General features: G+C 54.3%; 1 protein-coding gene across 2 annotated transcripts in view; it reads left to right on the forward strand.

Moving 5' to 3' along the window:
* Window positions 1–13,012, forward strand: part of PPP6R2 (protein phosphatase 6 regulatory subunit 2) — an 85,724-nt gene extending 72,712 nt beyond the window's left edge. Inside the window, exons 22-25 of one of the 2 annotated variants that reach the window (XM_086886224.1) lie at window positions 257–434; window positions 9,824–9,979; window positions 11,453–11,552; window positions 12,343–13,012. In XM_086886224.1, coding sequence (XP_086742350.1) covers window positions 257–434; window positions 9,824–9,979; window positions 11,453–11,504 — 386 coding nt within the window. In that variant the 3' untranslated portion in view covers window positions 11,505–11,552; window positions 12,343–13,012. Of the gene's footprint in view, window positions 1–256; window positions 435–9,823; window positions 9,980–11,452 lie in introns of both variants that reach the window. The other variant, XM_086886223.1, reaches the window with a different exon arrangement.
* Window positions 13,013–13,664: the final 652 nt, after the last annotated feature.

The raw sequence follows: 13,664 nt of genomic DNA on the forward strand, positions 1-13,664 counted from the left end.
GATGAGTTGGAGCTGATACCAACAGGGACACTCCATTCATCCCTGGGGGTGTCCCAGGCCAGGCTGGGTGGGCTTGGAGCACTCCAGGACAGCAGAAATTGTCCCCACCCATGGTGGCACCGGGTGGGCTTTGGGCTCCTTCCCAGCCAGGCCACGGTTCCCAGACCACCCGTGGTGGCTGTTGGGCCCTGCTGGTCCCCCGGGGCCGTTCCAGGGAGCGTTCCCAAGGTTCCAGCCTGGGCTGCTGCTCCCGCAGGCAGCGCTGCCGCTCCGTGTGCGTGGAACGCGTGCGGGACGCGCAAGGCGCCGCTGGGCGCCCTGGACAGCAGCTCCTCGGGCAGCTCCGACAGCGACGACGACGACGACGACAAGGCCAAGGCTGGCACGGAAAGCACGGCGCAGGAGCCCGGCAAGGACAGGGCGGCTCGCAGCAGGTGGGTGGGAAGGGATCTCCAGGGATGGCCCCTGGGATGGCCCCGTGTGCTCCCAGTGTCCCCTCTCCGTGTCCCCTGGGAGAGCAGGTCCTGCCCCGGGGGTGGCACAGGGCTCTGAGGGATGGATTTAGCACAGGGTTATTGCAGGGAGTGGTGAGGGCTCCTTCGGGTCACTGCAGTGTCACAGCAGCCTCTGTCCCTGTCCTTTGTGTCACTGCAGTGTCACAGCATCACCTCTGTCCCTGTCCTTTGTGTCACTGCAGTGTCACAGCATCACCCCTGTCCCTGTCCTTTGTGTCACTGCAGTGTGTCCCTGTCCTTTGGGTCACTGCAGTGTCACAGGAGCCTCTGTCCCTGTCCTTTGTGTCACTGCAGTGTGTCCCTGTCCTTTGGGTCACTGCAGTGTCACAGGAGCCTCTGTCCCTGTCCTTTGGGTCACTGCAGTGTCACAGGAGCCTCTGTCCTTGTCCTTTGTGTCACTGCAGTGTGTCCTTGTCCTTTGTGTCACTGCAGTGTCACAGCATCACCTCTGTCCCTGTCCTTTGTGTCACTCCAGTGTCACAGGAGCCTCTGTCCCTGTCCTTTGGGTCACTGCAGTGTCACAGGAGCCTCTGTCCCTGTCCTTTGTGTCACTGCAGTGTCACAGCATCACCTCTGTCCCTGTCCTTTGGGTCACTGCAGTGTGTCCCTGTCCTTTGTGTCACTGCAGTGTCACAGCATCACCTCTGTCCTTGTCCTTTGTGTCACTGCAGTGTCACAGCATCACCTCTGTCCTTGTCCTTTGTGTCACTGCAGTGTCACAGCGTCACCCCTGTCCCTGTCCTTTGTGTCACTGCAGTGTCACAGCGTCACCCCTGTCCCTGAGGAGGGATCCAGGCCCAGGGCAGGGTCCGGGTGGGATCACTTGGAGAAGCAGAGGCTCCCCTGGGATCCCCTGCAGCCACGGGGGGAGGATCTAACCCAGGTTCTCGTTTTCCCCTGGGTGTCAAACCAATAATCAATGATGAAAGCACCAGGAGAGGCTGGAGCAGGTCTGTAGGGATTGGATCCTCAATCCAGCCTTCAGTCCCGGGGCAGCTGCTGCATCCGTGGAGATTTCACCCACTTCTAACATTCCAAGGTTTTTCCTCATTCTTTTCCACGGATTTCCTGGTGTTTGTCAGCAGCCCCGGGGTTTGTGCACCTGGGTCAGGAGCAGGAGGGTCCCTTCAGCCGTGGCTGGTGACAGTTTGGGGTCACCCCTGGCAGCAGCAGCTCCTGGGGGCTGGGGAAACACTGGGATTGCAGAATTCCCTGGAATTAGGGCAGAGTTATCCCAGGGTCTCTTTGGTTGGAGGCAGCTCCTTCTGAGAGCTGCATTAATTCTGATAAATGCATTCATTCTGATAAATACAGTAAATTTGGATAAATGCATTAATTCTGATCAATGCATTAATTCTGATCAATGCATTAATTCTGATAAATACAGTTAATTTGGATCAATGCATTAGTTCTGATAAATGCAGTTGATTTTGATAAATGCATTAATTCTGATAAATGCATTAATTCTGATAATTGCATTAGTTCTGATAAATGCATTAATTCTGATAAATGCATTAATTCTGATAATTGCATTAGTTCTGATAAATACAGTTAATTTGGATCAATGCATTAATTCTGATAATTGCATTAATTCTGATAAATGCATTAATTCTGATAAATACAGTAAATTTGGATAAATGCATTAATTCTGATAATTGCATTAGTTCTGATAAATGCATTAATTCTGATAATTGCATTAGTTCTGATAAATACAGTTAATTTGGATAAATGCATTAATTCTGATAAATGCATTAATTCTGGTAATTGCATTAATTCTGATAAATGCAGTTGATTTGAATAAATGCATTAATTCTATTAAATGCAGTAAATTTGGATAAATGCATTAATTCTGATAAATGCATTAATTCTGATAAATGCAGTTGATTTTGATAAATGCATTAATTCTGATAAATGCATTAATTCTGATAAATGCAGTTGATTTGAATAAATGCATTAATTCTGATAAATACAGTTAAAAATGCATTAATTCTGATAAATGCAGTTGATTTGAATAAATGCATTAATTCTGATCAATGCATTAATTCTGATAAATACAGTTAATTTTGATCAATACATTAATTCTGATAAATGCAGTTAATTTTGGTAAATGCATTAATTCTGATAAATGCATTAATTCTGATAAATGAATTAATTCTGATAAATACAGTTAATTTTGATCAATGCATTAATTCTGATAAATGCAGTTAATCTGGATAAATGCATTAATTCTTATCAGTGCATTAATTCTGATCAACGCATTAATTCTGATAAATGCAGTTAATCTGGATAAATGCATTTATTCTGATAAATGCAGTTAATTTTGATCAATACATTAATTCTGATAAATGCAGTTAATTTGGATCAATGCATTAATTCTGATAAATGCTGTTAATTTTGATAAATGCAGTTAATTTGGATAAATGCATTCATTCTGATCAATGCATTAATTCTGATCAATGCATTAATTCTGATCAATGCATTAATTCTGATAAATGCAGTTGATTTTGATCAATGCATTAATTCTGATCAATGCAGTTAATTCTGATCAATGCAGTTAATTCTGATAAATGCATTAATTCTGATCAATGCATTAATTCTGATAAATGCATTAATTCTGATAAATGCAGTTAATTTTGATAAATGCAATTAATTTGGATAAATACATTAATTCTGATAAATGCATTAATTCTGATAAATGCAGTTAATTTGGATAAATGCAGTTAATTTGGATAAATGCATTCATTCTGATCAATGCATTAATTCTGATCAATGCATTAATTCTGATAAATGCAGTTAATCTGGATAAATGCATTTATTCTGATAAATGCAGTTAATTTTGATCAATACATTAATTCTGATAAATGCAGTTAATTTGGATCAATGCATTAATTCTGATAAATGCATTAATTCTGATAAATGCAGTTAATTTGGATCAATGCATTAATTCTGATAAATGCATTAATTCTGATAAATGCAGTTAATCTGGATAAATGCATTTATTCTGATAAATGCAGTTAATTTTCATCAATGCATTAATTCTGATAAATGCAGTTAATTTGGATAAATGCAGTTAATTTGGATAAATGCATTAATTCTGATCAATGCATTAATTCTGATCAATGCAGTTAATTTTGATCAGTGCATTAATTCTGATCAATGCAGTTAATTTGGATCCATTTCAGTTTGATAAATGCACTAATTTTGCTAACTGCACCCTGTGTGCCTGGGAACAGCCTGGCTCTGGCTGTGGCTGGGTGGGAAGCAGAAGGTGAGGGGAGGGCACAGCCTCTCCTTCTCCTGGGCTGTGTGGGATGGGATCTGTAGGATCTGATCCTGGCTGTGCTTTTCCTGCCCTGGATGGTGATGTGGGAGAGCAGGACCGTGCCAGGCTGGGTTCCCACTGGGACATCCTTGGGATCCTTGGCCCAAGCGTTGTCCCGACATCCCGGGGCTCTGCAGCCCTGCCCATCCCTGGGGAGCTGTTCCAGTGCCCTTTCCACCCAGATCCAGCTGTGTCCATCCTCCTGGGGGTGTTCTCACCCCTTCCCCCGCTGTCCTGGCAGGAGGGAAGTGTTTGTTCCTGCTTTGCCACATTGGGAATGTTTTCCTCTCCAGACAGGTGTCTGTGCCACATTCCATAGGGATAAAACTTCCCCAAACCTGCCTTTGCCTGCCTGCCCCTCTCCAGGGCTGATTGCACTGTGGCAAAGAGAGGAAATCCTGGAAAATCCTGGAAATCCCAGGGGAAGCTGTGGAAGGGCAGGAGCGGTGCCACGGCTGGGACTGGAGCTGCTCCAGGCTGGGCTCCAGTGGGAATCACCACCTGGAGCCTCCCCAGTGTCCTCAGCTCTCCCAGACCACTCTGACCACAGTGGGAAGATCCATTACCACCTTCCCTAATGAATCCAGGGAAATCAGGAACATTCTGGAGTCACTCTGGGGGCTGTGAGTCTCCAAGCACTTCCCCCAAGCCTGCATCAAACCCCATTCCTGTTGCTGTAGGAACTCAGGTTTTCCTTCCCCTTGTCCCTGGAATCCACACAGAGAATTTGAATTCCCCTTGGAGCTGCTCAGGAACTCAGGTTCTCCTTCCCCTTGTCCCTGGAATCCACACAGAGATCTCCAATTCCCCTTGGAGCTGCTCAGGAACTCAGGTTTTCCTTCCCCTTGTCCCTGGAATCCACACAGAGATCTCAAATTCCCCTTGGAGCTGCTCAGGAACTCAGGTTTTCCTTCCCCTTATCCCTGGAATCCACACAGAGATCTCCAATTCCCCTTGGAGCTGCTCAGGAGCTCAGGTTTTCCTTCTCCTTATCCCTGGAATCCACACAGAGATCTTGAATTCCCCTTGGAGCTGCTCAGGAGCTCAGGTTTTCCTTCCCCTTGTCCCTGGAATCCACACAGAGATCTCCAATTCCCCTTGGAGCTGCTCAGGAACTCAGGTTTTCCTTCCCCTTATCCCTGGAATCCACACAGAGATCTCCAATTCCCCTTGGAGCTACTCAGGAACTCAGGTTTTCCTTCCCCTTATCCCTGGAATCCACACAGAGATCTTGAATTCCCCTTGGAGCTGCTCAGGAACTCAGGTTTTCCTTCCCCTTGTCCCTGGAATCCACACAGAGATCTCCAATTCCCCTTGGAGCTGCTCAGGAACTCAGGTTTTCCTTCCCCTTATCCCTGGAATCCACACAGAGATCTCCAATTCCCCTTGGAGCTGCTCAGGAACTCAGGTTTTCCTTCCCTTTGTCCCTGGAATCCAGATGTTGTTCTTCTGTCCTTGGAGTTGCCCAGGGCCTCTGTGGATTCTGTGGAATCCAGATGTTGCAGCCCAGGAAATCCTCCAGATGTTCCACCCTCCGTGAGCCCCACCCCAGCTGCTCCAGTCCGGGAGATGCAGCTCAGGAATCGCTCTCAGCTCCCCAGTGTGGATCCAGCTGCCATGGGGGGATTGGGATCCCATCCCTGGGGAGTGAGGGGACAGCAGGACATCCCACAGGAACTCCTTGTGTCACCCCTGGGGAGTCAGGGGACAGCAGGACATCCCACCCAAACTCCTTGTGTCACCCCTGGGGAGTCAGGGGACAGCAGGACATCCCACCCAACTCCTTGTGTCACCCCTGGGGAGTGAGGGGACAGCAGGACATCCCACCCAACTCCTTGTGTCACCCCTGGGGAGTCAGGGGACAGCAGGACATCCCACAGGAACTCCTTGTGTCACCCCTGGGGAGTCAGGGGACAGCAGGACATCCCACCCAAACTCCTTGTGTCACCCCTGGGGAGTCAGGGGACAGCAGGACATCCCACCCAACTCCTTGTGTCACCCCTGGGGAGTCAGGGGACAGCAGGACATCCCACCCAACTCCTTGTGTCACCCCTGGGGAGTCAGGGGACAGCAGGACATCCCACAGGAACTCCTTGTGTCACCCCTGGGGAGTCAGGGGACAGCAGGACATCCCACCCAACTCCTTGTGTCACCCCTGGGGAGTGAGGGGACAGCAGGACATCCCACAGGAACTCCTTGTGTCACCCCTGGGGAGTCAGGGGACAGCAGGACATCCCACAGGAACTCCTTGTGTCACCCCTGGGGAGTGAGGGGACAACAGGACATCCCACACAACTCCTTGTGTCACCCCTGGGGAGGCAGGGGACAGCAGGACATCCCACAGGAACTCCTTGTGTCACCCCTGGGGAGTCAGGGGACAGCAGGACATCCCACCCAACTCCTTGTGTCACCCCTGGGGAGTGAGGGGACAGCAGGACATCCCACAGGAACTCCTTGTGTCACCCCTGGGGAGTCAGGGGACAGCAGGACATCCCACCCAACTCCTTGTGTCATCCCTGGGGAGTCAGGGGACAGCAGGACATCCCACCCAACTCCTTGTGTCACCCCTGGGGAGTCAGGGGACAACAGGACATCCCACCCAAACTCCTTGTGTCACCCCTGGGGAGTCAGGGGACAAGAGGACATCCCACAGGAACTCCTTGTGTCATCCCTGGGGAGTCAGGGGACAGCAGGACATCCCACAGGAACTCCTTGTGTCACCCCTGGGGAGTGAGGGGACAGCAGGACATCCCACCCAAACTCCTTGTGTCACCCCTGGGGAGTGAGGGGACAGCAGGACATCCCACCCAAACTCCTTGTGTCACCCCTGGGGAGTCAGGGGACAGCAGGACATCCCACCCAACTCCTTGTGTCACCCCTGGGGAGTCAGGGGACAGCAGGACATCCCACAGGAACTCCTTGTGTCACCCCTGGGGAGTCAGGGGACAGCAGGACATCCCACAGGAACTCCTTGTGTCACCCCTGGGGAGTCAGGGGACAGCAGGACATCCCACAGGAACTCCTTGTGTCACCCCTGGGGAGTCAGGGGACAGCAGGACATCCCACCCAAACTCCTTGTGTCACCCCTGGGGAGTGAGGGGACAGCAGGACATCCCACCCAACTCCTTGTGTCATCCCTGGGGAGTCAGGGGACAGCAGGACATCCCACAGGAACTCCTTGTGTCACCCCTGGGGAGTCAGGGGACAACAGGACATCCCACAAGAACTCCTTGTGTCACCCCTGGGGAGTCAGGGGACAGCAGGACATCCCACAAGAACTCCTTGTGTCACCCCTGGGGAGTCAGGGGACAGCAGGACATCCCACAGGAACTCCTTGTGTCACCCCTGGGGAGTCAGGGGACAACAGGACATCCCACCCAACTCCTTGTGTCACCCCTGGGGAGTCAGGGGACAACAGGACATCCCACCCAACTCCTTGTGTCACCCCTGGGGAGGCAGGGGACAACAGGACATCCCACCCAACTCCTTGTGTCACCCCTGGGGAGGCAGGGGACAGCAGGACATCCCACCCAACTCCTTGTGTCACCCCTGGGGAGTGAGGGGACAGCAGGACATCCCACAGGAACTCCTTGTGTCATCCCTGGGGAGTCAGGGGACAGCAGGACATCCCACAGGAACTCCTTGTGTCATCCCTGGGGAGTCAGGGGACAGCAGGACATCCCACAGGAACTCCTTGTGTCATCCCTGGGGAGTCAGGGGACAGCAGGACATCCCACAGGAACTCCTTGTGTCACCCCTGGGGAGTCAGGGGACAGCAGGACATCCCACAGGAACTCCTTGTGTCACCCCTGGGGAGTCAGGGGACAGCAGGACATCCCACAGGAACTCCTTGTGTCACCCCTGGGGAGTCAGGGGACAGCAGGACATCCCACCCAACTCCTTGTGTCACCCCTGGGGAGGCAGGGGACAGCAGGACATCCCACAGGAACTCCTTGTGTCACCCCTGGGGAGGCAGGGGACAGCAGGACATCCCACCCAAACTGCTTGTGTCACCCCTGGGGAGTCAGGGGACAGCAGGACATCCCACAGGAACTCCTTGTGTCACCCCTGGGGAGTCAGGGGACAGCAGGATATCCCACCCAACTCCTTGTGTCACCCCTGGGGAGGCAGGGGACAACAGGACATCCCACCCAACTCCTTGTGTCACCCCTGGGGAGTGAGGGGACAGCAGGACATCCCACCCAAACTCCTTGTGTCACCCCTGGGGAGTCAGGGGACAACAGGACATTCCACCCAACTCCTTGTGTCACCCCTGGGGAGTCAGGGGACAGCAGGACATCCCACAGGAACTCCTTGTGTCACCCCTGGGGAGTGAGGGGACAGCAGGACATCCCACAGGAACTCCTTGTGTCACCCCTGGGGAGTCAGGGGACAGCAGGACATCCCACAGGAACTCCTTGTGTCACCCCTGGGGACTCAGGGGACAACAGGACATCCCACAGGAACTCCTTGTGTCACCCCTGGGGAGTCAGGGGACAGCAGGACATCCCACAGGAACTCCTTGTGTCACCCCTGGGGAGTGAGGGGACAGCAGGACATCCCACAGGAACTCCTTGTGTCACCCCTGGGGAGTCAGGGGACAACAGGACATCCCACAGGAACTCCTTGTGTCACCCCTGGGGAGTGAGGGGACAGCAGGACATCCCACAGGAACCCCTTGTGTCACCCCTGGGGAGTGAAGGGACAGCAGGACATCCCACAGGAACTCCTTGTGTCACCCCTGGGGAGTCAGGGGACAGCAGGACATCCCACCCAACTCCTTGTGTCACCCCTGGGGAGTGAGGGGACAGCAGGACATCCCACAGGAACTCCTTGTGTCACCCCTGGGGAGTCAGGGGACAACAGGACATCCCACAGGAACTCCTTGTGTCACCCCTGGGGAGGCAGGGGACAACAGGACATCCCACAGGAACTCCTTGTGTCACCCCTGGGTCTGGCCCTGGTCCAGCTCCAGGGAAGGCAGAGCAATTCCCGAGCCCCTGTGTGTGCTCAGGTAACTCTGGAATCCTCCTGCCCTGGAAACTTCAGGCTTGGGCTTCAGAAGTTTCTCTTTCAGCCGTGGAAATGTCAATTTTTTGTGTGGGAAGCGACATTCCTGGGAATGCAGCTCCATCCCTGTGTCTCTCCAAGGTGTATTTTGGTGCTTCTGAGCAGCTTGGGAGCTCTGGAGGAAAGGGAATGTTTGGATCTCATTATTCCTCATTTTTATGTTGTTTTTTTTTTTCCAAGAGAAGTGCTCCAGAAATAGAACCTCAGTCTCTATCACATGCCCAATTATCCAGCTGGGATTATTTCATTCCATGAAAGCTCCCCTGGAGCCAGTGACAGGATTCCAGCTCAGCTTTCCTCCTTTTGGTGGAGGTTTGCTCTGGGAGAGAGGGAGAAGGAATTGTTCTGGATGGAAAGCGGGAGGAAAATCATTCCTGGGGCAGCTCATCCTCTGCCTTGGGAGCCAAAAAACGGGATCTGCACAGAAATCCCTTCTCCAGCTGGAAATCTGGATGGCTTTATTCCAAAGGAGAGATTGGGAGGGTTTGTTCTGCACTTCTCCTTGTCCAGGATTTGAGCTTTGCTTGTCCCTCAGGTGGCACCTCCTGCAGCACCTTCAGCGTGTTTGGGTTCTGGACATCCCATACCTGGGCTTTTGGGATCTTCCCCTAAATCCAGGATTTTCTGGGTGTCCCAGAAGCCTGAGGGGCAGAGCAGGGTCCGTGTCCCAGCAGTGGGAATTGCAGTTTGGGAACTGCCAGACTGGATTTGCAGCAGGAGTTGGGAATTCCTCCCTGGAGGAGCTGTTGTGGTGTGTCGCGTTGCTCTGGGACCTGCCTGTGCCCGCTGTTCTTATTCCCAGTTCATTGCCAGTTCTCATTCCCCACGGGATCTTTAGGCCTTGTGAGGAGGAGAACTGGGATCTGAGCCCCATTCCAGTGTGAGTTCCATGGACGTGTCCTGCCCTCTCCCGCAGTGGCTCCGATGGAACGGCCCCGGAGACGCTGCCCGCGGCCGAATCCGCTCCTGCCGGTGCCCCCCGAGCCCGGAGCGGCGCCGCCACGCACACGGACGGGCACCAGAGAGTGGCCACCGCTGTCACAACTGCCACAGAAACGGCCACGAGAGACAGGTGAGGGCAGAACCCTGGGATGGTTTGGGATAGAAGGGACCCCCGAGCCCCCCAGTGCCCCCCTGCCATGGCAGGGACACCTCCCACTGGCCCAGGCTGCTCCCAGCCCCAGGCTCCAGCCTGGCCTTGGCCACTGCCAGGGATGCAGGGGCAGCCCCAGCTGCTCTGGCAATTCCAGCCCAGCCAGCAATTCCCAATTGCCAATTGCCAACATCCAGCCCTGTCCTCTGGCACTGGGAGCCATTCCCTGGCTCCTGGCCCTGCAGCCCTGGCCCAGTCCCTCTGCAGCTCTCCTGGAGCCCCTTCAGGCCCTGCAGGGGCTCTGAGCTCTCCCTGGAGCCTTCTCCTCTCCAGGGGAACATTCCCAGCTCTCCTGGAGCCCCTTCAGGCCCTGCAGGGGCTCTGAGCTCTCCCTGGAGCCTTCTCCTCTCCAGGGGAACATTCCCAGCTCTCCTGGAGCCCCTTCAGGCCCTGCAGGGGCTCTGAGCTCTCCCTGACAGAACATTCCCAACTCCCAGCCTGTGCTCATAGCAGAGGTGCCCCGTCCCTCTGACCACCTTGGAAGAGGTTGAAACCAGACAGCTTTAATGTCCCTTCCCACGCAGACCATTCCCTGATTCCACATTGATCTTCCCTGTAACAATCCATGAATTTCCACATAATAACCATTGGGAGAGTCTCTCCATGGGGAGCTGAGGACACTTCACGGGGCAGAAAACACAAACGAGAGGGAGGAGCTGAGGTCCCAGCATTGCCTGGAGGGCTGGGGGAGGCTTTGGGAGCGTTCCCGGTGCGGCTGAAGCCATTCCCGGTGCGGCTGAGGCCGTTCCCAGTGTGGCTGAAGCCACTCCCTGTGCGGCTGAGGCCGTTCCCGGTGTGGCTGAAGCCATTCCCGGTGTGGCTGAGGCCGTTCCCGGTGTGTCTGAGGCCATTCCTGGTTTGGCTGAGGCCGTTCCCGGTGTGGCTGAGGCCGTTCCCGGTGTGTCTGAGGCCATTCCCGGTGTGGCTGAGGCCGTTCCCGGTGTGTCTGAGGCCATTCCCGGTGTGGCTGAGGCCGTTCCCGGTGTGTCTGAGGCCGTTCCTGGTTTGGCTGAGGCCGTTCCCGGTGCAGCTGAGGCCGTTCCCGGTGCGGCTGAAGCCATTCCTGGTGCAGCTGAGGCCGTTCCCGGTGCGGCTGAGGCCGTTCCCGGTGCGGCTGAGGCCGTTCCCGGTGCGGCTGAGGCCGTTCCCAGTGTGGCTGAGGCCATTCCTGGTTTAGCTGAGGCCGTTCCCGGTGTGGCTGAGGCCGTTCCTGGTTTGGCTGAGGCCGTTCTGGTGCGGCTGAGGCCGTTCCCGGTGCGGCTGAGGCCGTTCCCGGTGTGGCTGAGGCCGTTCCCGGTGCGGCTGAGGCCGTTCCCGGTGTGGCTGAAGCCATTCCCGGTGCGGCTGAGGCCGTTCCCGGTGTGGCTGAGGCCGTTCCCGGTGTCCCCACAGGAGTGAGGAGCCCTTGCCCTGCACCGAAGCCACATTGAACGGCCCCGCTTGATGGCAGCGCCCCGGGACGTGTGTGAGAGCCAGGCCAGGCTGCTCCCTGGTGATGCAATTTGTCAATTCTTTTTTTTTTTTTTTTTTTTTTTTTTTTTTTTCTTCTTTTTAATTTTATTTTTTAATAAATGCTGCATTGATGAGAGCGAGCTGGCGTTCAGGACCAGACACGCAGATCCAACAGCACCGATCCGTTCGGAAAGACACTCGGCATTGTCGAAATGTAGCATTGAGTTCAGTCCTCACGGGAATGACGGGCTCTTCCCAAGCCTTCTGCCTGATTTCAGTTGTCCCCTTCCCCGTGCCCCTGGTTTTTGTTTTGGATTTGGGGTTCAGTGCTGTTTTCCCAGTGTTATTGCACACAGTATTCAGCTTCTCTTGGGAAGGTAGCAGGTCCAGCGGCGGCCGGGGCCAGCGCACAAATCCCGCAGCCGTGTGACCAAAGTTCCTGATGGAGCTGTCCTCGGGCAGCCTTTGCACCGCTTTGTAGAGCAATAAAGCCTTACCAGAAACATTTCACAGCAGAGGAGGAATGCCAACACTTCCACGGGAGGGAGCAGGGAGGGCTTGCATTCGGGCAGGGCCGAGGCCGGGCTTGTCCCCAGCCGCAGCTCGGCTGTCCCGGGGTGTCCTCGGTGTCCCTGGATCCCAGCGCTGCTCCGGCCTCCCCTGGGCTCCTGCTGGATCAGGGCAGGATCTGGGCTGGGCCACAAACGTGCCCGTGTTAGCCCACAAGGAGGTGACCAGGGCTTTGCTGGCTCTTTGGAAACTGAATTAATGTATTTGCAAATGATGATGGAAATCCTTTTTTTCTGTTTGTTTTGTTCTGTTTTTTAAAGTTTTTAATGGATGCAGGAACAGCAACACTTTTGCACTTTGTACCTGGCGATGGCAGCGTCGGAGGGGACACGGCTGCCCGGGGAGGGGACACCCAGGTCCCTCGGGGCCGTGGGAGAGCGGGGCCAGGTGAGGGGAGCACCTGGAGCTGGGATCAATGGAATTCTGTGCCGCTTCCAGGCTCCCAGCTCACTGCCAGCCCGGCCTGGGGCACATCGGGGGCACATCGGGGGCACTGCGGGGCAGCTGAGCTGGAACCCCCCGTGGGATCCTGGAAACTCCTCCCTTTGGAGTAAAGGCTGGAGCTGAGCGCGGGGGGCAGCCAGCTGCTCCGGGTGCATTCCTGGGGTGCATTCCTGCCTTCCCACCCGGGCTCTGCCGGGACGGAACGGGGTGGCCCCCAGAGCGAGGTTACTGTCCCCCAGCTCCTTGGGAATCGGATGGTGCAGGGCTCTCCTTCTTGAAGTTTTCACTCGCTCTGTGTAATTTAAAATTAATAATTTAAAGTTTAATTGCACTGGGAGGGAAAAAAAAAAAGAAATCTCACTTTGTGCTTTGCTTTCCCCGCTTGGTGTTCAGGGATCAATCCCGCTCCAGCCAGGACTCTCGGGCAGGATCGCTGGTTTTGAGGTCCTGATTGGAGACACATTAAAGTCTTAATTTTTCCAAGGATTGGTGCTAGAGTTCTGCTGGACATCGGCTTCCCTTGGGGCGTTCTCGGGGCTGATTCCATGGAAGCTGAAGGATCCATGTGCTGGTACAGCCTGGCTGGATCCTGGGGGATGCTTTTCCAGCCTGTTCCCGGTACCGTGTGGGGTCGGCTGGAGCGGTTCCTGTGGCTGGGATCCCTTCCCGAGGGTCTCCAGGGGATGGGGCTGTCCGTGCCTTCCGCTGCAATTCCAGCCTGGCATTCCTCAGCTTCGGCTCCCTGGGTGTCAGTGAGAGCTTTAATAATAACCATTCTATTAATAATAATAATAATGATAATAATAATAATAATGTCCTTGGCCATGTCCTGATCCGAGCACAGCTCCTTACTGGGCTGATTTATCTCTTAGTGCTGAGACACATCTCTGGGGCTGGCTCAGAGCTGGGGAAATGCACAGATCCCATGGGTTTGGTGCCCGTGGATGATCCCCCCACGGCTGGGATTGAGGCTCTCACTTCTTCCACCTCTCCCCTCCCCTGGGGTTGTTCCTCCCCGCAGCCAGGGCTGCTCCAGAACCGCCTCCTGCTGCCTGGGCTCCGAGCGGAGCCGGCTCCGGGCCTGGCTCCCGTGTTCCTGTGGGGAAACCGGGAGTAGGAAACCCTCCGGAGGCACAGC

This window comes from Cyanistes caeruleus, chromosome 4, assembly GCF_971803275.1.
Source record: "Cyanistes caeruleus chromosome 4, bCyaCae1.hap1.1, whole genome shotgun sequence".
Classification (NCBI taxonomy): domain Eukaryota; kingdom Metazoa; phylum Chordata; class Aves; order Passeriformes; family Paridae; genus Cyanistes; species Cyanistes caeruleus.